The sequence below is a fragment of the Uloborus diversus genome, chromosome 9 (assembly GCF_026930045.1).
Source record: "Uloborus diversus isolate 005 chromosome 9, Udiv.v.3.1, whole genome shotgun sequence".
Lineage (NCBI taxonomy): Eukaryota > Metazoa > Arthropoda > Arachnida > Araneae > Uloboridae > Uloborus > Uloborus diversus.
Window position 1 is genome coordinate 5,308,993 of NC_072739.1, and position 24,441 is coordinate 5,333,433.

At 32.7% G+C, this 24,441-nt stretch overlaps 1 protein-coding gene across 1 annotated transcript in view; it reads right to left on the reverse strand.

Moving 5' to 3' along the window:
- Window positions 1–23,246, reverse strand: part of LOC129229349 (acetoacetyl-CoA synthetase-like) — a 78,823-nt gene extending 55,577 nt beyond the window's left edge. Inside the window, 2 exon segments of the mRNA XM_054863639.1 lie at window positions 6,748–6,879; window positions 23,078–23,246. Coding sequence (XP_054719614.1) covers window positions 6,748–6,879; window positions 23,078–23,141 — 196 coding nt within the window. The 5' untranslated portion in view covers window positions 23,142–23,246.
- Between the last annotated feature and the right edge of the window lie 1,195 nt (window positions 23,247–24,441).

Consider the following 24,441-nt stretch of genomic DNA (forward strand, 5'->3'; position numbering starts at 1 on the left):
TGAATTTTGTCATCTTGAATTCAAATTATGTTTTTCGCAATCACGAGTGTATATATGTAGGCGTGCGTGTTTGTGTGTAGGGGGTATGTGTATGCGTGTGTTGGCATGTGTGTTTGTGTCTGTGTGCAGGCATGAGTGTGTAAGTAGTTGTGTGTATGGGTGTTTGTGTGATATTTGCTTAATTGCTGATGCTTAATTTAGCAGTTGTTGACGATCTTTCCTGTACATAGTGTAAATAAATTTCTTGTGTTTTTAATAAAGAACTGTGTCGTCCTTTCAAGAAAGTTGGAAGCCACACCGGATCCGTTACAGTATTATAATATGCACGAGTAATATGCATGTACAATGCAATAAAATAATTATTTACAAAAAAGCAGCTGGGGAAAATTTCTTTGCTACGGCTAATGTTAAATTAAGGGGTCACTGAGCACCATCTTATAGCTTGAGTTAAAAACTAAAACTTTTACAGCATAATACTATTAGTAAGTCTTTAAAAAAAAAAAATTTGAATTTTGTCATCTTGAATTCAAATTATGTTTTTCGCAATCACGAGTGTATATATGCAGGCGTGCGTGTTTGTGTGTAGGGGGTATGTGTATGCGTGTGTTGGCATGTGTGTTTGTGTGTGTGCAGGCATGAGTGTGTAAGTAGTTGTGTGTATGAGTGTTTGTGTGATATTTGCTTAATTGCTGATGCTTAATTTAGCAGTTGTTGACGATCTTTCCTGTACATAGTGTAAATAAATTTCTTGTGTTTTTAATAAAGAACTGTGTCGTCCTTTCAAGAAAGTTGGAAGCCACACCGGATCCGTTACAGTATTATAATATGCACGAGTAATATGCATGTACAATGCAATAAAATAATTATTTACAAAAAAGCAGCTGGGGAAAATTTCTTTGCTACGGCTAATGTTAAATTAAGGGGTCACTGAGCACCATCTTATAGCTTGAGTTAAAAACTAAAACTTTTACAGCATAATACTATTAGTAAGTCTTTAAAAAAAAAAAATTTGAATTTTGTCATCTTGAATTCAAATTATGTTTTTCGCAATCACGAGTGTATATATGTAGGCGTGCGTGTTTGTGTGTAGGGGGTATGTGTATGCGTGTGTTGGCATGTGTGTTTGTGTCTGTGTGCAGGCATGAGTGTGTAAGTAGTTGTGTGTATGAGTGTTTGTGTGATATTTGCTTAATTGCTGATGCTTAATTTAGCAGTTGTTGACGATCTTTCCTGTACATAGTGTAAATAAATTTCTTGTGTTTTTAATAAAGAACTGTGTCGTCCTTTCAAGAAAGTTGGAAGCCACACCGGATCCGTTACAGTATTATAATATGCACGAGTAATATGCATGTACAATGCAATAAAATAATTATTTACAAAAAAGCAGCTGGGGAAAATTTCTTTGCTACGGCTAATGTTAAATTAAGGGGTCACTGAGCACCATCTTATAGCTTGAGTTAAAAACTAAAACTTTTACAGCATAATACTATTAGTAAGTCTTTAAAAAAAAAAAATTTGAATTTTGTCATCTTGAATTCAAATTATGTTTTTCGCAATCACGAGTGTATATATGCAGGCGTGCGTGTTTGTGTGTAGGGGGTATGTGTATGCGTGTGTTGGCATGTGTGTTTGTGTGTGTGCAGGCATGAGTGTGTAAGTAGTTGTGTGTATGAGTGTTTGTGTGATATTTGCTTAATTGCTGATGCTTAATTTAGCAGTTGTTGACGATCTTTCCTGTACATAGTGTAAATAAATTTCTTGTGTTTTTAATAAAGAACTGTGTCGTCCTTTCAAGAAAGTTGGAAGCCACACCGGATCCGTTACAGTATTATAATATGCACGAGTAATATGCATGTACAATGCAATAAAATAATTATTTACAAAAAAGCAGCTGGGGAAAATTTCTTTGCTACGGCTAATGTTAAATTAAGGGGTCACTGAGCACCATCTTATAGCTTGAGTTAAAAACTAAAACTTTTACAGCATAATACTATTAGTAAGTCTTTAAAAAAAAAAAATTTGAATTTTGTCATCTTGAATTCAAATTATGTTTTTCGCAATCACGAGTGTATATATGTAGGCGTGCGTGTTTGTGTGTAGGGGGTATGTGTATGCGTGTGTTGGCATGTGTGTTTGTGTCTGTGTGCAGGCATGAGTGTGTAAGTAGTTGTGTGTATGAGTGTTTGTGTGATATTTGCTTAATTGCTGATGCTTAATTTAGCAGTTGTTGACGATCTTTCCTGTACATAGTGTAAATAAATTTCTTGTGTTTTTAATAAAGAACTGTGTCGTCCTTTCAAGAAAGTTGGAAGCCACACCGGATCCGTTACAGTATTATAATATGCACGAGTAATATGCATGTACAATGCAATAAAATAATTATTTACAAAAAAGCAGCTGGGAAAATTTCTTTGCTACGGCTAATGTTAAATTAAGGGGTCACTGAGCACCATCTTATAGCTTGAGTTAAAAACTAAAACTTTTACAGCATAATACTATTAGTAAGTCTTTAAAAAAAAAAATTTGAATTTTGTCATCTTGAATTCAAATTATGTTTTTCGCAATCACAAGTGTATATATGCAGGCGTGCGTGTTTGTGTGTAGGGGGTATGTGTATGCGTGTGTTGGCATGTGTGTTTGTGTGTGTGCAGGCATGAGTGTGTAAGTAGTTGTGTGTATGAGTGTTTGTGTGATATTTGCTTAATTGCTGATGCTTAATTTAGCAGTTGTTGGCGATCTTTCCTGTACATAGTGTAAATAAATTTCTTGTGTTTTTAATGAAGAACTGCGTCGTCCTTTCAAGAAAGTTGGAAGCCACACCGGATCCGTTACAGTATTATAATATGCACGAGTAATATGCATGTACAATGCAATAAAATAATTATTTACAAAAAAGCAGCTGGGAAAATTTCTTTGCTACGGCTAATGTTAAATTAAGGGGTCACTGAGCACCATCTTATAGCTTGAGTTAAAAACTAAAACTTTTACAGCATAATACTATTAGTAAGTCTTTAAAAAAAAAAAATTTGAATTTTGTCATCTTGAATTCAAATTATGTTTTTCGCAATCACGAGTGTATATATGCAGGCGTGCGTGTTTGTGTGTAGGGGGTATGTGTATGCGTGTGTTGGCATGTGTGTTTGTGTGTGTGCAGGCATGAGTGTGTAAGTAGTTGTGTGTATGAGTGTTTGTGTGATATTTGCTTAATTGCTGATGCTTAATTTAGCAGTTGTTGACGATCTTTCCTGTACATAGTGTAAATAAATTTCTTGTGTTTTTAATAAAGAACTGTGTCGTCCTTTCAAGAAAGTTGGAAGCCACACCGGATCCGTTACAGTATTATAATATGCACGAGTAATATGCATGTACAATGCAATAAAATAATTATTTACAAAAAAGCAGCTGGGAAAATTTCTTTGCTACGGCTAATGTTAAATTAAGGGGTCACTGAGCACCATCTTATAGCTTGAGTTAAAAACTAAAACTTTTACAGCATAATACTATTAGTAAGTCTTTAAAAAAAAAAAATTTGAATTTTGTCATCTTGAATTCAAATTATGTTTTTTGCAATCACGAGTGTATATATGTAGGCGTGCGTGTTTGTGTGTAGGGGGTATGTGTATGCGTGTGTTGGCATGTGTGTTTGTGTCTGTGTGCAGGCATGAGTGTGTAAGTAAATGTGTGTATGAGTGTTTGTGTGATATTTGCTTAATTGCTGATGCTTAATTTAGCAGTTGTTGACGATCTTTCCTGTACATAGTGTAAATAAATTTCTTGTGTTTTTAATAAAGAACTGTGTCGTCCTTTCAAGAAAGTTGGAAGCCACACCGGATCCGTTACAGTATTATAATATGCACGAGTAATATGCATGTACAATGCAATAAAATAATTATTTACAAAAAAGCAGCTGGGAAAATTTCTTTGCTACGGCTAATGTTAAATTAAGGGGTCACTGAGCACCATCTTATAGCTTGAGTTAAAAACTAAAACTTTTACAGCATAATACTATTAGTAAGTCTTTAAAAAAAAAAATTTGAATTTTGTCATCTTGAATTCAAATTATGTTTTTCGCAATCACGAGTGTATATATGTAGGCGTGCGTGTTTGTGTGTAGGGGGTATGTGTATGCGTGTGTTGGCATGTGTGTTTGTGTCTGTGTGCAGGCATGAGTGTGTAAGTAAATGTGTGTATGAGTGTTTGTGTGATATTTGCTTAATTGCTGATGCTTAATTTAGCAGTTGTTGACGATCTTTCCTGTACATAGTGTAAATAAATTTCTTGTGTTTTTAATGAAGAACTGTGTCGTCCTTTCAAGAAAGTTGGAAGCCACACCGGATCCGTTACAGTATTATAATATGCACGAGTAATATGCATGTACAATGCAATAAAATAATTATTTACAAAAAAGCAGCTGGGAAAATTTCTTTGCTACGGCTAATGTTAAATTAAGGGGTCACTGAGCACCATCTTATAGCTTGAGTTAAAAACTAAAACTTTTACAGCATAATACTATTAGTAAGTCTTTAAAAAAAAAAATTTGAATTTTGTCATCTTGAATTCAAATTATGTTTTTCGCAATCACGAGTGTATATATGTAGGCGTGCGTGTTTGTGTGTAGGGGGTATGTGTATGCGTGTGTTGGCATGTGTGTTTGTGTCTGTGTGCAGGCATGAGTGTGTAAGTAAATGTGTGTATGAGTGTTTGTGTGATATTTGCTTAATTGCTGATGCTTAATTTAGCAGTTGTTGACGATCTTTCCTGTACATAGTGTAAATAAATTTCTTGTGTTTTTAATGAAGAACTGTGTCGTCCTTTCAAGAAAGTTGGAAGCCACACCGGATCCGTTACAGTATTATAATATGCACGAGTAATATGCATGTACAATGCAATAAAATAATTATTTACAAAAAAGCAGCTGGGAAAATTTCTTTGCTACGGCTAATGTTAAATTAAGGGGTCACTGAGCACCATCTTATAGCTTGAGTTAAAAACTAAAACTTTTACAGCATAATACTATTAGTAAGTCTTTAAAAAAAAAAATTTGAATTTTGTCATCTTGAATTCAAATTATGTTTTTCGCAATCACGAGTGTATATATGTAGGCGTGCGTGTTTGTGTGTAGGGGGTATGTGTATGCGTGTGTTGGCATGTGTGTTTGTGTCTGTGTGCAGGCATGAGTGTGTAAGTAAATGTGTGTATGAGTGTTTGTGTGATATTTGCTTAATTGCTGATGCTTAATTTAGCAGTTGTTGACGATCTTTCCTGTACATAGTGTAAATAAATTTCTTGTGTTTTTAATGAAGAACTGTGTCGTCCTTTCAAGAAAGTTGGAAGCCACACCGGATCCGTTACAGTATTATAATATGCACGAGTAATATGCATGTACAATGCAATAAAATAATTATTTACAAAAAAGCAGCTGGGGAAAATTTCTTTGCTACGGCTAATGTTAAATTAAGGGGTCACTGAGCACCATCTTATAGCTTGAGTTAAAAACTAAAACTTTTACAGCATAATACTATTAGTAAGTCTTAAAAAAAAATAATAATAATAATAATAATAATAAATTAATTTGAATTTTGTCATCTTGAATTCAAATTATGTTTTTCGCAATCACGAGTGTGTGTGTATATGTAAGCGTGTGTTTGTGTGTGGGGGGTATGTGTGTGTGTGTAGGCATGTGTGTTTGTGTCTGTGTGCAGGCATGAGTGTGTGGGTAGTTGTGTGTATGTGTGTGTGGGGGGGTATGTGTATGTAGGCATATGTGTTTGTGTCTGTGTGCAGGCATGAGTGTGTGGGTAGTTGTGTGTATGTGAGTGTGTAGATGTGTATGTGTTTGTGTATGTGTGTAGGTGTATGTATGTGTGTGTAGGTGTATATATGTATATGTGTGTAGTTGTGTATGTATGCGCGTGTGTGTAGGACATGGATGCAACCTGGAGACGGCTTTCGCTATAGGAGCAGCATCGTGAGGACCCGGTCGACGGTGATGCTGCGGAGGGTGGCGGTGGGAAAAATCAAAGGAACGTCAAAAACAGTCAAATGAAAGCAATAAGCAATCGTGATTGCTCAAAAAAAAAAAAAATTGAATTTTGTCATCTTGAATTCAAATTATGTTTTTCGCAATCACGAGTGTATATATGTAGGCGTGCGTGTTTGTGTGTAGGGGGTATGTGTATGCGTGTGTTGGCATGTGTGTTTGTGTCTGTGTGCAGGCATGAGTGTGTAGGTAGTTGTGTGTATGAGTGTTTGTGTGTGTGGAGGCGGGGTATGTGTATGTGTGTGTAGGCATATGTGTTTGTATCTGTGTGCAGGCATGAATGTGTTTTTAGTTGTGTGTATGTGTGTAGGTTATGTCGGTGTATGTGTTTGTGTGTGTGTGTGTGCATGTGTGTGTGTAGTTGTGTATGTATGCGCGTGTGTGTAGGACATGGATGAAACCTGGAGACGGCTTTCGCTATAGGAGCAGCATCGTGAGGAGCCGGTCGACGGCGATGGTGCGGAGGGTGGCGGTCGGAAAATAAAATGATAGGAATTCAAAACAGTCAAGTGAGAACAATAAGCAATCGTGATTGCTCAAAAATAGGGGGTGTCCTGGACTCTAGCTGAAAGAAAAAGTATTTTTAAACCACCCTAATGTATACCTCGATGAAACGAAACAGTTTGAAGAAGTCACATATTTATTGTAGTAGATCATGAACGTTTTTTATATTTTTTTATGTTATGAATAACATGTAATTTACTTACCAAAATGGACGTTGTATTTTTCTTCTATTTTCCTCTTGAACTTTTCTAGATTAGAGTTAGGTACTTTTTTGTTCCATACGAGCGTGGGGTGGTGTCCCATAGAATCAACTAATCCATTTTTTCTTGCCTTGACTGAAAAAAAAAAGAGAGGAAATGTTTTAGCAAAAAACGAAGCAATTACTTTAAAGTTGGCAATAATAGAATAGCTATTAATTTATCTTCCCGTTAATCCACACATATATAATAGCGAATTAACGAGTGACGCTCCTGACGCCATCATCAATCGCCAAGTCAGTAGCAAACCAGTTTCAAATGTACAGAATCTTGCTCATTGTTAAACCACGCCCCATTTCGGATGGACTCTACTACCAGTATACCAGAAAGATCAGTTTGCTTGCTAATGAATTCACTTTTCAATGGCTAGAAAATGGTTGTATCCGATTACCGGTGGAAGAGCCCTCATAAATGGGGCGTGGCTTAAGAGTGTTTGAACCATGAATTTTTGAAACTAATGTGTTACAGATTTAAGGTAGGAAGGAGCGTTTGTTAAATAAATGTTGATTGACTGTGTGAAACATTTGAAAAATCCTCATATATTTGATAGCCAGTGATCAAGTAACGCTCCTGACGTCATCAACAATGAAACTCGCACCACTGCATGATAATTTGATTGTATATTTTGGTAATGTTTGACATGCAGGGAAATGCTTTATTGTCACAAGGCTGAACTGGATCCGGCCACTTGACTGTTTTACTGGTAAGACTCATTTTAGGGGCATGAAGAAACGAAAAAGTGGTGAACTGTAAACGCTATCTATTGGAGTTTTGGGTTCATCCACTGGAGTGAGGGTTACGATTTCAACTATGAAAGTATAACCAAACAGGCAATGGCTTCGTTCAAATGTAGAAGCAATTTTCACTCGTAATACTTTAACGGACGACTTTCTAGTTATATTAATAATACGACCGTCCTGTTTATGTTTCATTGACTGATATTTTATTGTATTTTCATAACACACTATGAAGTTGATTTTATATTAGATTTAATTTACAGAATGAGATTTAACCAAACTCAGTTTCCAAACAGTTGAAATTTATTTTTTTTAAAAATATTTTCACGATTGCAACTTTGTAATTTCCAGTAAACCTTCTGTACCGCCAAATGTTTTGTTTTTTGCTTTTCAATGACTGAATAAATTGGTTAGTTTGCTTTGTAGCTCGAAATTTGTACTATTGTATCTGGGAAACTCTAAAACTATATCAGTTATTTTACAGGCGAAATGTTAATGCTGAAAAATATAGATGGGTTCAAACCGCTGGATGAAATGTAACCAAGGTTCATAATCACTACATTTCATAAACGTTTTAAAATGATTATCAACGTCATGACAACCATTTTGAAACGTTTATGAAACATTTGAACGCTACGTGTGCTACTAGGGAAAAGTTCAAGCTTTTTTCTTCTGGCATTGTTTTGAGAAAATGTTATTTTATGAATAAATGATTATTTTATACATCGTTATGTAATTATTCGTCCTTTTTTTTTGATATAAAAACTAAAGACCTGGATTTTACCTGAGAAAAGAAAAAGATTACGTTGAAGTTCAGAAGAAGTGAAATTAAACGTTCTTCTCTCAGATTTTTTTTTTTTTTTTTTTTTTCTGCTAACTGTAACGTTTTCAGTGTAATTCATCAATAGCGGAGATATTTTGCCAGAAAGAACAAAGCAATGAATGAAGTTTAAAACAAATGATTTGAATGTGATCAAGAGTTCTTATTTATATTTCTCCTCACAAAAAAATTAATGAAGTTTAATTGAAAAAACTCGTTAACGTTAAAAAGAAACTGTTACAACTGAAAAACTGAAAGCTACAAATAAAAATCTTATAGTATAATTACAAACTGAGCTTATGTATGTATGTGTCTATGTCCGAATTACTTCCCCCGAACGTCAGTGAACTGACCATCGAACCAGGTATCGATAGATTCGTAATTTTCCCATCTTAATTGCTTTGCTATTTAACACAATCCTCCGATATGAATTAGCGGAGACATCAACTAAAACTATCAATTATGACATTTAGATTTCGACCTAAAATCCCTACTTTTCGAAGGCTTTCCTCCATTCAAATTATTATTCAGTGCTTCATCTCAATTTTCCACAACAGTGCTTCAGTTAAAATTTTTAGCGTAAAGAAAATCATTGAGAAAAACGATCTCTGTGTGTGTGTTTGCCACATTTTTCTCGAATATGAACAAATAAAATCCTCGCTGTTGTTTTGGAGCTTTTCTTGTAATCGGGGGATTCAAAATATTTTCTTTTTGGTAATTATTCCGAGATCTGCCGCAAAATTTTAGCCTCATCGTTAAATACGCGTCACTTGACATAACTTTTATTTTCGTGGCAGACCGCGCAAAGCCGGGCGACGCAGCTAGTATGAATTAAATGTCAATTACGTAGATAAGTAATAATTTCTCAACAAGACAAAAAAAAGTCTTGAGAACGACCTTGTCATCCGAGGATGCAATTTTCAAATTTTCTCCACGGCGGAAAGGGGTGAAAACTGCTTCTGGAAGTCCCACGTTTCCTCACGCGAAATCCCTTGACCGAATGGCCCAAATGACACGCAAGTTAGCATACGGGTCACTTGGGTGCTCTACCCCTTGTTCGATCTACGCATTAAGGATGTAAACAGGGGGATTTGCCTTTTCTTGGTGTGTGCGTACATTTCTGAGTGTAAATGATCTGCGAAGACTAAGCTTCCAGATTATGTCATGTTCAAGGTCGGAAATTAACATTACGCTTTTGAGACGGTTGTTATTCGAAACGTATTGCAATTTTCGACAGAAAATCAGCTCGACTGATTGATGTATGTACGTAATTATCGAGCATTACCGAAAGTAAATGAGGTTTAGGAAATTAATGAGCATAAAAGTTACATTTTTATCACTTATTATTGTTGTATTATGTCTTTTGTAACTTACAACTTGGTTACTAATAATAAACTTGAATGTCTGGATCTCTGTCTGGACGTCTAGATGTCCGACTCTCTGTGACGCGCGTAGCGCCTAGACCGTTCGGCCGATTTTTATGAAATTTGGCACAAAATTATTTTGTAGCATGGAGATGTGCACATAGGAGCGATTTTTTGAAAATTCGATTTTGTTCTTTTTCTATTCCAATTTTAAAAACATTTTATCAAGTAAATTATCGTAACATGGACGAGCAAATTATCATAACATGGGCGAGCAAACTACCATAACATGGGCGAGCAAATAACCTAAGCAATTAGGGAGAAATTCACCATCCATTATTTGTAAATATACAGGCGAGCCAAATGAGCTTTTAATTTTCTACTACAGGCAAAGTCGTGCGGGTCCCGCTAGTCTAAAATAAAATCGAATATTTGGTGTATTTTTAATTCCATTTTTGCTCTTATAGTCTAAAATTCTAATATAACTGAAACACTGAAAATATGATCCGGATACATGGGTGGCGGATAAACAGGGCTCTACTGTACTCCGTTTTGCTTGTCGATAAAAAGATGCGGATGTGGAGAGAACTGAAAGCAAGAAACCGTTAGCAAAAAAAAATGCTGTAAAAAACTGAACAATCTAGGCGGTGCAACTAAATGATGTGTGTAACTTCTTGAAATGTTAAACTAAATTAGCTGGCCTTCAATTGGTGAATGTTAAATTTAATGATTTGCGTGACTTTTATGGGCAGTTTAAACGATCTCATCAAAATGTTGTGAATGTGTTACTCAATGATCTGTGCAACATGTTATGAATAATTTACTAAATAGATAATCTGTGCCGTATCTTCTGAATTTTAAACTAACCTTTGCATCACATCTTGTTTGCTCGGATTAAGATTTTCTTAGCAACGTTCGTGATAAAAATGTAAAGTTTATTTGTACGTTGGCAGTGTGCACGATGCTTACAAGGCTATTACATCTTTAGATAAGGATATTATAGATAAGCTGAAATGAAGTGCTAGTCATTGCATATGTAGAGGAGAGTAGTAATTAATGAAACATTTTTTTCCTGTTATTTTTTTTCTTTTGATCAGTTTTTTTTTTAATTTTTTTAAAATCTTCAGAATAATTTTATTGCACATTCAACAAAATAGAACGAATTCTAAAAGGTGAAAAAAAAAATCAACTTTCATGAACGATTAAGCTAAAGCTAAAGAAATCCATTTGTCCCACTTTGCTCCACTTATAGGGTTGAATGGATCACTGATGGTTATGACTGGGACACTATTTTAATGTGAGGAAAATAGCTACGAAATATTTTTTATTTATAAAATGAATATTAACATGAATAAATGACAGAAAAGTAGTTTGTAAATAACTTAATGAGAAAGAAAACGTTTTAATCATTTAACTCGGTTAACTCAACACGTTTTAAATAGAATGGCAAACCATTCTATTTAAAACGTGTTGAGTTAAATGCCAAACATAAAACTTTTCACTGTTACTTTTTTGTAACTTAAGATTCAAGGTAAACTTTTTTCTCTTGGCATTCATTAATATTCGCAATTTCAGCAACAGCAGCGGATTTTTCAGGTATAAGCAGCAGTATTAGGAATAAGTTAAACCTTTATTTTTCACGGGATTTCAACAAACCTTGAGCTGAGATAAATTATTTTGCATGATTCTTGAACTGGGTTCCATGGAAAACTAATATTCAGCTATCAGCATTTGTTTTGATTTATTCTCCTTTACAGTTACAAGAACTCATACAAGAGCTCAAAATTATAACTAAATTTACTATAGATATCAGTTATTGCTTCAAAATGTTTATTGATTTTGTAAGTAGATTAGGACAAATGACTTCAGTTAATGACCGAAACATTTAAAAATATCTACTAACTCTGCATTTTTCCCTGCACCTAAATATCTAAAATAAAAAAGAACTTTAAACATTTAAATGCATGAAAAGAGAAAATTGTGTCCCATTCAAACTCAACAATGCTTTTAAAACGTAACTGTTTTTTTTTTGTAAAAGATAATTCTAAAATTAAACCAAAATATCTATTAAAGTGAATAAAAGAATAATCGAGTTACTCAAAATAACTGACGATTAATGAATAATTTTGAAATTAGTAACGGATTTACGAAAATGAAAGCTTACTTTTCAATCAAAGTCTTGTTAACGGTGCTCTAAAAACAAAATTGGACCAACTTAGAAAAATAAAACGTTTTCCACATTACTTGAACCACTACTTCTATCTGTTGGTATCAAAAGTTTTTTTTTAATCTGTTGCTTATATTTATAGAAGCTTGTAGGGGCTCATTAAAGCTAATGATGCTGCAATCATCTTCTCTAAATATATATGCATATGAATATATTTCTAACTATTAATGAATAATTTCTTGGTAGAATAAATTGGAAAGAATGAATGGAAAAACATCTTTACTAATAATAAAGCTGAAAGTCTCTCTGTCCGGAGGATGTCTGGATGTCTGTGAAGCACATAGCGCCTAGATCGTTGGGCCGATTTTCATGAAATTTGGCACAAAGTTAGTTTGTAGCATGGGGGGGGGGGGGTGCACCTCGAAGCAATTTTTTGAAAATTCGATGTGGTTCTTTTTCTATTCCAATTTTAAGAACAAAAATATCATAAGGTGGACGAGTAAATTACGAAATTATCATAACGTGGAACCGTAACATGGGTACAAGCCAATTGGCGAGAAAATTCGCCACATATTATTTGTAAATATACAGGCGAACCAAAAGACCTTTTAATTTTTCTATTACGGGCAAAGCCGTATGGGTACCACTAGTATTGAATAAATCCAAGAGCTTTGTGTTAAAAACAACCGTTCAATTTCATGTAATTTATACACTGTTAAAAATTCAGGAAGATTTTCTGGTAATTGTTACTGTAAAATTGCATCGCCGACGCATCGCTGATTTTTACGGTAATTTATACCGGAGAAATAAGCGATCGCAGCGCCAACTGGTTGCTGTGGCCTACCGAGGAAACCGTAAAATTTTACAGTAACATTTGATTTTTACGGTAATAGTTACTGGCAACATGGATGCCAGTAACAATTACCGTAAATTTTCCGGAAAATTTTTAACAGTGTAGGCTATAAACTCTTTGTTGGAAGCAGATATTGCTAAAGATGTATTTCTCTTAACTTTACATTTTACAGCTAAAACAAATAATTAACAAAAATCCATGTCCAGTAATTCCAATGATTTTTATTTAATTTATTAGCACTTGATTTAGCTTGAACTTTATTTCCCTAATAAAATAAATTTTGTCAAGGCTGATTTTTTAGGGTAAAAAAGGTAGTATTTCTTTACTGGAGTTGAATACAAACATAAATGAAGTCTTAAACAAATGCAAAGAAGAATGTGCGATGATATAGTTTTTCGCGTTTTGCATATAAACACTTAAACAGTAAATTTTAACTATTTAAATTTAAGTTGGAAAAAGATTGAAAGTTTTCTACACACTCGGTTTTCTACACGTTCGAGATTCAATGAAGGTTTTTATAGGAACTAAAACTGGATTATTAAATTTTACATAACTTGCTTTATCGGAAATAAGATGTGTTACAGTAAAATATTCTTGACAATCATATAAAGAAATATTGTTAGTAACGAAGTTTTCTAGGGAGGAAACAAAGAACGTTTTTTTTTTTTTTTTTTTTGGATCTGGAGAATCTCTTTGGCATTAAATTTTTTTGACGAATTAGTAAGTTATAAAATCAGTTTATCCTCAATTTCACCGACAATTCAAATTTTCTCCCCCCTTTAATAAATCAAAAGGTATGATTAAAACTGAAAAACAGAAGGTGGGGGGGGGGGGGGGGTTCGTGTCGACGAAACTGGAAAGACACCATAAGCACTGGTGTTTCAAAAAAACGTAACATGTTTGTGCACTGAGACTAACAAATAATTTCTGCAGTTTATGAAACGCTGCATTTAGTACACTTGTAACAATGTTTTTTTTTTTTTTTTTTGTATGTATGTATGTGTTTTATTGATGATTAAAACAGAAATTTGAAACCAAGAAGTCTTCCTGGCTGTTAACAGCGACAGCACTAATGTTATTTAAATATGACTCGATAAAATTATTTAAAAAAATATAAAACTAAATTGAAAATAAGTAATTATGAATGTAATGTTTGCTTATTCATTGCTTAAAAATTTTGTTATTGATCAAATTTTCATAAGTAAGCACACTATTGAATTTAAAAAAAAATACATAAAACTGCAGATTAGGAATTTAAAAAAAAGAACTTAATTAGAGTTACATTTCAAAACTATATATGCTTAAACTTAAAACCATATGTTTGAAAATATTTTCCGTTATAATTTGTTTGTTAATCTATGACATTAAAACTAATTAATTGAGATGAAGCAGTTGCAGTGACTTAATTTAGATTTCTATCTGGCAATTAATAAATTATAATGAAGATTACAGTATCAGAATGGGGTCGTTTCCAAAATTTTAAAAGTATTTTCTTTTTCTGAAAGAGCATGCTTAAAAACATAGGATCTGACCATTTTTTAAATAATTTCTTTAAGTTTAATATTTAAAAAAAATTACTTAAATCGGTGCTCTTTCATCGTTTAACGCTTCTGCCGATGACATCACAAATGATGAAATGCCATTCAGTGTTGCCATTCACGGTCCAAAATATTTAATTCGCATCTTTACTCACGTGTATTGGCAACGATATGGCTGGTAGCAAGCGTAGAGCGCAATTTTAATTCGCTGCTTGATTATCATAATGTGGAAACGTAGTAGAAAGATGTGCCAAATTGCATCATTTGTGACGTCGTAAAGGCCACGCCTTGTTTGAAAAATCGGAAATTTTAAAAAATTAATTTAAAAAAAAACTTTGGAAAATAAAAGTATTTTCTGGGTCCATGTATTTTTTTTTTTTTTTGCTCATTCTATCCATTTCAATGACTAAAAGTAGTACTTTTGACTGAAGGAAATCACCCCATTAGTAAACTGAAAGAAATAATCAAAGGAATTTCCAAATTGAACATTAAAATCTTTTAAGTATTTTTCAGTTTGTAGTTCCTTTTTTATGAAAAGTAATTGCTCTAAAACAGTGAATTATATTATAAATTTTTATACAACTAAATGTTTTTAATTGTTGCTGATCATGAATAAATATCTACTAGCATGTGTAAAACTATGATTCCTAAAATGAAAAGATTTCTTTTTTTTTCCCTCTCTCTACTCCATCCCCCCCCCCTCACACCATTTCAAATCAACTCCTTCATGACTTTCCCTCATACAGGGTAAAAGAGCTCCGCTCTGGCCCATATAAATTCCTATCTGTATCTGTAAAACTATTTCAGAAAGAAATTGATTCTTTGCGTAAAATTCAGACAGTGAGAAACAAAGGGACGTAAGTGACAAAATTAAAAATTTGGAGCTAAGCAGTAAAAATGATAGGAAACCTCTTCTCTGTTTTGGGGCGTAAAATTCAGACAGTGAGAAACAAAGGGACGTAAGTGGCAAAATTAAAAATTTGGAGCTAAGCAGTAAAAATGATAGGAAACCTCTTCTCTGTTTTGGGGCGTAAAATTCAGACAGTGAGAAACAAAGGGACGTAAGTGGCAAAATTAAAAATTTGGAGCTAAGCAGTAAAAATGATAGGAAACCTCTTCTCTGTTTTGGGGCGTAAAATTCAGACAGTGAGAAACAAAGGGACGTAAGTGGCAAAATTAAAAATTTGGAGCTAACCAGTTAAAATGATAGGAAACCTCTTTGTTTTGGGGAGACAGATAGTATTAGCGACCCAGGTAGGTGCTGCTATACAGCATGGTTTAAAAAGGAATCGAATGAAAACCTACGAATGATCTAAATTATAAACTCGTTCTACTTAAAACGTCCGCTGCCATCCCTTTGCATTTCACTGCCTCAATCGTCAGTTTGTGTGTCAATGTCAAGAGTAAAATGTTTCAGAAAACTAATTTGATTCCCAGAGAGATATTGTCGGTTTTTTCTCAAATTGACGAGAGTTAAAATATTTCACAACACTTATTTAGTGTTCAGAAGAATGTGGTATGTTTGAAAATGACGAAATTCAAACTATTTTACAAAATTAAATGTATTTCAGAAAACTCAGACATTTTATATAAAAGCGGTTTTTGGTGTAAAAGTTACAGGGATTCTTGAAACAACATAATCATTTAACTTGAAAATGACAAATAATATTCATTGTTTTTTCCGATTCTGAAACATTTACAAATGTTGTAAAACCCAAAGAATTCAATGAATAAACGTATTTCTGCACTTGGGTAAATAAACCAAATTCTACACTTTTTATTTAAAAAAAAAAAAAAAAAACTACATAACTACGTAGAATATAAAATAGCATTATCCGTCAACAACGGCTTAGGTAAACATTCACACATTCTTTTAAAATATTTCAACTATCCTCAATTCTTTTGCCGTTGTCATGACAAAAAAAAAAAAAAGATAGCGCAGTCGCTAATTAAAATAATGTGAAAGAATAAAAAAAAATTGCAGACGACTAAAAAAAAAAACTGATAAATATTAAATCTAAAACACAACAAACGATAAATTTTACCTAATTTCAACAACTCAGTGTGACTTTGAGCCACGTCGCACAATAGTTCAAAACGACAAAAAAGCGGAAAAAATTCAATAACTTTGAATATTCTCAAAAAATGCTTTGGAAAATTGTTAAAATTGTTGCATGGTAATATTTATCTTCAATGCTTGCTAATCGTATACCCTGAAAAAGCCCGAATTTTACGTCCCTCGAATCTACGTTTTCCCCACGTTTTACGTTTTTTATCATCAAGTCCCAGTTTTTCCGTACACTAATAATATTAATTTAACACGGATGGAAAGTTTGTTATTTATGAATTTCCTGCATTTCACGTTTTCCCTCGGTAGTTAAAAAAAAAAGAGAGAAAATGTTTTAAAATCAAGAAAATTCCCTCTGTGCATTTTTAAACATAATCCACTCTGTTGAAAGTTAATCCATGAAAACAGAAACGCTTCGGCTCCGTCCGTATCTGACTTTATGGACTGAAGATGAACAAGAAGAAGAGGAAACATAACTTGTCTCTTCTTTCAATACTGCATTTAAGAGCTTAATAATAGTGAAAGACTATTTTCTTTATCATAAAGACCAGGAAAAAACTTTGCAAAATGTTCCAATCCTGGAAGATGCGGTATTTACTTTGGATTCAATGACTCATAATTACTGACTATTTTCAACCTAAACACTCGGATTCGTTACTTAATGTGTTAGAATGATCTAAACTGGTGTGTACAAAAATGTTCTTTTTGTAAAATATCTTATTTTTACATTTTATAAGTGTCATCGTAGCACCCTTTATTACTATTTTTGTTTCCTTATCTGATTTTTGCTTTTTATACATTTCCTGTATTTAACGTTTTCCCATGTTTTATGTTTTTGGATTTGAATTGACGTTTTTCCACATTTTATGCATTTTATGTTTGATTCAGGCCTCTGAGAACGTGAAATCGGGGTTTCTCTGTAGTTTAAATTCATTTTGTGTTTTTAGTGAAAAATATAAATTAAATCAGTCGTATACCACATGCAAGGTTTATTTATTGCAATTGATCCCCTCGAACAATATTTTCTGGCAATGTTGACAAACTGAGAACAGCTTTATACTAGAATGATTTCGAAAAAGAAATCAGAAATTTCAAACGTTTAATGATTTTCTAATTTCATTGTTTTATGAACAGAATGGTTATTTCACTTTTTATATAGATTTCTGTATGAGTTTCAAAATTTTCTTTCTCATATGTATCTTCTTTAAAGCCAAACAGTTCCGAAAATTGTTATTTTCAGGTTACTACTGCATTGCATGTAGAATAATGCGCCGCATTAAGCCATAACAACGTAAATCTGTTTAAAAAAATCCTCTATATTTATAGATGAATGTTTCAAAAGCCCCAATTTTCGGAAACAGTAAACAAACGTTTTTAGGCTCTCTTGCAAAGTAGTGAAACTGTGACATACGTTAGTCTGGAGCATGTCAAATTGGATGACCAATTTCTTTGATAAAAAAGCAATTTACCCCCGTCATACCGTTTCGGGTTATTTTCTAACTTACTATATTGGTATTCGTAAATAGCGTAGATCGAACAAAAACATCTGCCACGACTGCAGTCGCAGGTGGTCGCAGCTAAAATGTTGTTGTTTATTTACAGGAAGGATTCAACTATTGATGTATGTAAATTTTAGCCCACCGGAAGCCGCCGATAAAAGTATATTCCACAATAATTTTCATTATATTTTTTAAAAAATAATGTTTTTTTATTTCAGGTAGTTTTTAATTTCGATGAATTTTTAATTTTTAACTACGATGTAATATGCATCCTATATGTGTGAAAAACCAATCAGAAATGACTTTTATTAAATTTTAGTCCTCCTTATTGAACGAATGAATTAAAACTGAAGTATACGTCGTACGTCCGAAAAAAGTAAAAACGCAATTGTTCAACAATCTCTGCTTTTTTTTTTGTAAAAACGAATTATTTTTTTCAAAAAATTCTTTTGGAGTAAGTTACTACAACTGAAGGGCTAAGTAATTACGGCATGAAATATTTTTTATCTTAAAACTTAAAAATTGCTATTTTTCCGCCCTTGAACCACTGTGCGTCGCGTCGCGTCGGTTCAATATGTGCCATCTCCAATTTATTAGTATGTTTGACTTTAAAAAAAAGAAAAGAAAAAAGAAGATCCAGTGCTGTACTCTCTAACAAGGTTATGAAGATTATAAAATAAGTTTTCTACAGTTTATTTTCAAACGAAAAAAAATTGACAATATTGTACACAGCTCATTGCATCATTCAGTTACTCTAAAGTTATGGTTTGGAAGCTATTTAGGAAGTTCTTGAAATTGCTGTTACTACACTATAATATTCTAAGCAGTATTATAAATGATATAACTCTTGCCGTTTTCTGGAATACAAAGGTGCAGTTTTTAAACATTTAGAAATTGTATTTTTCAGATTTAAACTTGCTAAAATAATTTATTTTACTTCTCATTTCTGACGTGATTCAAACTGACCCTCGATGTCAAGATGAATTTGATCTAGGTTAATAATTCATTTTAAAGGGATTTAATAAATGTTATTCCTTAATTTAGGATGACTGTACTGTAGTTTTAGAGTATTCCTCCGTTTTATACCAACAAATGCACTAAAACTATTAAATATGTGGGGGGCAGTTTAAAGTAGAGAAATTGTGGTTCCAAGTCACTCTGAATGTACAAGCTACTATTTATGAAATAAGCTGCCTATTTTGACATTATTTTAAAGGTCAAAAATATGTAAAGAAAACCAAAATATTATATATTTTCCTACGTAACTTCATTTTTATGATATGAAAAAGTGTACTATTTCTAAACTAATTCATATTTCAGAACAATACAATTTGATCATGATAAAAATCCTATGCCTTCATTAATGGACCCGTTATTATCTACCATTGGTATCAAGATAAAAATGCCATTAGATCAAGGGAGAATGAATGAATTGACATTTTGTACCAACTGTTTTTCCACCCATGACTTTTTCTAAAGAACAACTATGATCAAACAAAAGTACGGAGCCTAAGTTAAACGATCCCTGTTTTATTAAAAAATAATCATCGTAATCGGTTCACCTACTGAGAAGTTATGAGGCATACACACCAACATACATATACGGTATAAATTAATAACTACCTCTGTTTTGAAGTCGATTAAAAATAAGAAATTCACTGGAGATAAATAAGAAATAATCTACATAATAATATTTATCTACATAATAATATTTATAAAGTAATGACTCGACAAATTAATGTGAATAATATGAAGTACTTCGCGTAGGAAAATTTACTTTGTGTCATAATGTAACTAGAGATATTTTTGAGGAAGAAAGCTTTATTTAATCATACTTTTCCAATTATTTTCTTCGTACTTCTCCAAAATAGAAATTCAAATCAAAAGCATCAAAAATAAAAAGTGTAGAACCTCCTAGAGCAGATATCTAATTATCTATTCTATAATTGAAATCACTTAATCGCTGCGGACGGTTTGATTTAAGAATTTTTTTCTTCTCGATTTGTTTCTCAAAAAATAAGTTTCGAGCATTTGAAGTTTATTACAATGCGGTTCGATTTCATAACTTTACGTTTTTTGCCACCTAATATTATGTACTGGTTTTTATAAATTCTAAATAATATAATTGAATAAACTTAATTTTTGATTCTTTTGAATCTGGAGATTTTTTTAAATTAAAGATACATTTCATTCAACCAAACACAATATCATACACAATCCCACAGTTGCTATCCAAATGTTTAGATGAGCTACTATTGATTTCCATTTCACTTCCAATTTCTTAAAGAGTAAGACCATTTTAACACTAAATAATAACTGCGCAAATATCGAATACAAATTTGAGAATGTATTCAAATATTTAAGGCGAAGACAACTCAGTCCACAACGGTGAATTCTCGCATTCGATGGAAATCCGCACTTATTGTACTGGAACAATTAATGATGGTTCATGATGATGCTTCATTTTTTCGTCCAATTCCTCAATAACATAAGAAGTTGCATTTAGATCTGTATCTTAACTTAGTATGCAGTGCACATTATCTTGACATGTTATGGTCACGCTGAACGCTCCAGTTATTTGAATAGATACAATATTTTTATTTTTGGATGTCATTTTTCCATTTGACTGCATCAGTTTGTAGCTTTCAGATAAAACACGCTTTCTTGATATTCTGATGACTTAACGGGAAAGTACACACTCCATCCCTTGAGATCATGGCGCGTTATTATTATTACTAGCATTGTTATTATTACTATTATTATTATTATTAATATAATTACTGTCATTATTATTACTATTACTATAACTATTATTATTATTACTACTGTTATTATAATTACTATTACTATAACTATTATTATTATTATTGCTATTATTTTTTTACTATTATTATAATTATTATTGTTATTATTACTACTTTTGAAACGGAGAATAACATTGAGGATGTTTGAGATGCGTGTGTCGTGTTTCATTTACAATTCTACATCTTGCGTCGAACCTTTACCAACTTTGCATTGTAATGGAAAGTATATTGTCGTTCATTTTTTATGTTTTCGATATTTAAAGTAGTTTAAAAGCGTTCTAAGTTTAGTTTCAGAGCCAGTTTCTTCTGTTTGGGTGAAAAAACATCTGTATCGTTAAAAATTTTTGCTCCAGTTTAAGGCCTGTCAAATACTGCACGAGTTTGAACTTGTTCCCTATTCAACGAAATTCCTTTTTTATAATATTATCCTTTTTCGTTGTCCTGTTTTTAAGCTTTGTAAATTATTGAAAATAATTATTCAATTATAATCGATATACAATTAATACATTTTGTATGGAAATGCGCATATATATGTTTTCACACTAAAAGAAATCTTTCAAATTAAAAATGGCGAAAATGTTACTCATTATTGATCTGCTTTATAAATATACTGTATGTTTAAAGTAAATCATTAATCGACATCTCCGAGAATATTATCAGTTATAATTAAAGTCCTGTCAATTTTACATTAGATGGATTACTGAGCAATAGACTTGTCTTATGGGATACGTCCCTTACTGAGCAAAAATGCGCAATTTAAAAAAATGTTTATGGAATTATTCAAAATTTAATTGCATCGCAGTATAGAGCCAAAAATCCGAATTAATTGATACCATGTGATTCGGATTTTGGAAAAAAACCAAGAAAGTCGCGTTTAGGAAAATAGCATAACATTCAATCAAATAAAATAATTGTACAATATGAGTGCACATAACGTACAATGCAGTACACTACGCTACAATCTGAAATTTAATTTTTCAACGAAGTTTAACAAAAATGAACTCTTGTTGATTACTGAACATGAAGACAAATTTAATAAACTTTTTGGAATTGCGATCGGCCTTTTGACGTACTACTGAATATAGAAGTAGAGTCCATGGTCTTCTTAAAGCTCGAGGAATAAAGAAAGAATCTAACATATTTGGAACTTTTATAGGATGTTTTGTGCAGCAATAATACTGCCCTTACCATGGAATTACCGTGATAGCTGTAATTATAAAACTTGGGGGAACTTTTACGATTCTCATTCAGGCTTATGGAGGAATTTTAAATAAAAAGTTATTCAGCAACTAAAACAATGAATACGGTGGACAAATACAACATTTTTTTTCTCTCTTTCTTTCGGTTTTTTTTAAAAATATATTTATTTATTTATGTTCAGAAAAAAGAGACTACCGTCAATTCCTCAAAGTAAAAATCTTTGAAAGCTTACTCAACTTTAAAGGAATTACGAGGTGCTGTGTGGCGTATTCATTCACTGGTCAGACTACTCGGTTCTACCAGGGACTACCAGGGTTTGAGCCAGAGAGCGGGATTGCGCGATTCCAGCAACTTTTAATAAAATCCCACGCAATAAAAATCTATTTGAGCTTTGCTACCGCTGAGATCAGTCTACATATTATTATGTTAAGAAGATAGCAAATTTCTCTTCTCGGTTTTTTTTTTTTTTTTTTTCTATTTTTTCACTTTTGTTTTAAGAAGACAGCCTGTCTGAATAGAGTATTTATGACCAAGGAACAGAAAAATCTAGGAATTTGGACTTAAAGAAACAGGAGGAAAATATCGAGAATAATTATGTATGGTGCACTGAACGTTCAAACACCTGTATAACTTTAAGTTTACTTTCTGCTCCTAGTTGCACTAAACAAAATGTATTTTTTATTCCGTTTTACACAAAAATTGCGCCAAAACATTTTTGTCTGCAGAATCGTCATTTTCCGACTTTCTCTCTCTCTCTCTCTTTTTTCTCTTTTAGGCATTCATTCATTTTCCAGAACAATTGAGTACTTTATTGGCCCTTCATTTAGAAAATGATAGATTTAAAAAACAAAGATTCTTTCCAACAAAATTGACATTGAAAGAGATTTTAATACTAATTTTTCTTTAACAAAAAAGTCGGTGTCGACAAAATAAAAAGAAGCATTTTTGTTCTAACAATCAAGTAAAACAATCGCTTTCGGTTTTATAGAAATCTGATCTATATTTTATGCAAGTATTTTGTCTGTATAAATATTTGTTTAAATGTTCAAGCAATAAACTACACTTAAAAAAAAAAGAAAAAAAACACTGCTCTTACTTCAATTTTTAAAACTCCCTGTTAAAATGTAGCCCCGTGTGGGAAATCATACCATACTTTTCCCCTAGTAAGAACCCTGCCTAGTAAATAATAATAATAAATTATTGATATTTCACAGCATATTTCTCACCTTTTAATTTTTCTCCAACATGTCCATTTTCGTACGAATTGGTGCGAGCGATAGACCCCGGCATATTCTCTCGTCTCGGGTAATCCAAAGAAAAATTGACAAACTCCTACTTTTGAAGAGCGAACTCGGTGGGTCAGTGCTGTCCCGAAACCAGCCGATAATATCTACAACTCGGCAATGATCTTTAAGCTTTATTGCAGAACAGTTTTACGTTAATCTCCGCGCCCCTCCCCCCTCCTCCTCCCCGCCCGTTGTCGGCCCGGTCGCGAAACCCGACGTTTAGTTCCGCTTCTCTGCCGATGACAATGACTTGGTAGCGAAAAGTATTATTAGGGGGAAACTGCAACCACTTTTCCGAGGGGATTTCTCTTCTGATTTTACTTCCGATGAAATCATTCCATATCACTTTGAATTGATAACATCGGTAAGGTTTGTTGCGCTCCGTGGGTGTTGATTAAGATGGAAAATGTTTTTGTTTTCTGCTTATATTGTAATCGGTGAGGTAGATTAGGTTACGTCTTGGGGTTGTTACTACGTGATCGCTTTTCTGGATGTTGTATTAAGATACCAACACCTGAAGATGTTGTCTTTCTGATTCTTATTAGTGGTTAAGCATTGCTGTTTTTGAAAGTTATGATGCAATCAGCTTTATCCGTTATTTCACTAAGGATGCAAAATGGTGGCTTTTTCCCCCCATTTTTGCAACTTTAACCAACACTTTTTTTTAAAACTTTGAACAGAAAAAATAGCTTTGTTTTAGAATTTTAAGCATAAAAAAGAATATGCTATATTTATGAGTGTTTCAAAAGCGAGCTTTAACTGTTTTAGAAGTTTTAACTGTTCTAGTTAGCAATTCATTTTTATGTTCAAAAAATATGAATCGAAAACAATAAAAGGGAGGAAAGAAAAACGAAAGTTTTGGGCATTAGATTTCTTTGAAAATAGAGAGACTTTTTTCATACACCGTTGAAGGTAAACTGTAAATATTTGAGGTTTTAGTACACTTCGCAGGGGTGGGGGGTAATGAGGTCTTTGCCGGTACTTTATAGGAGTTTTAAAAGCAAAGCTGTTAAAACTTAAAAGCAAAGCTGTTAAAACTTAAAAGCAAAGTTGTTAAAACTTAAAAGCAAAGCTGTTAAAACCTAAAAGCAAAGCTGTTAAAACTGAAAGCTGGACAAACGCACAAACTAAAATGTATATAGGGATGGTGGGGGAAAATGGGTACGCCTCCTTAATTTAAGGTAAATGGAAAATTGTTATTTTGATCTTAAAATATGAGACTGCTAATATTTAGTTTAAATTGCTCTTTGGGTATGAAATAAACAATGTTTTCTTCGTTTTATTTATTTATTTATTGTTTTTTT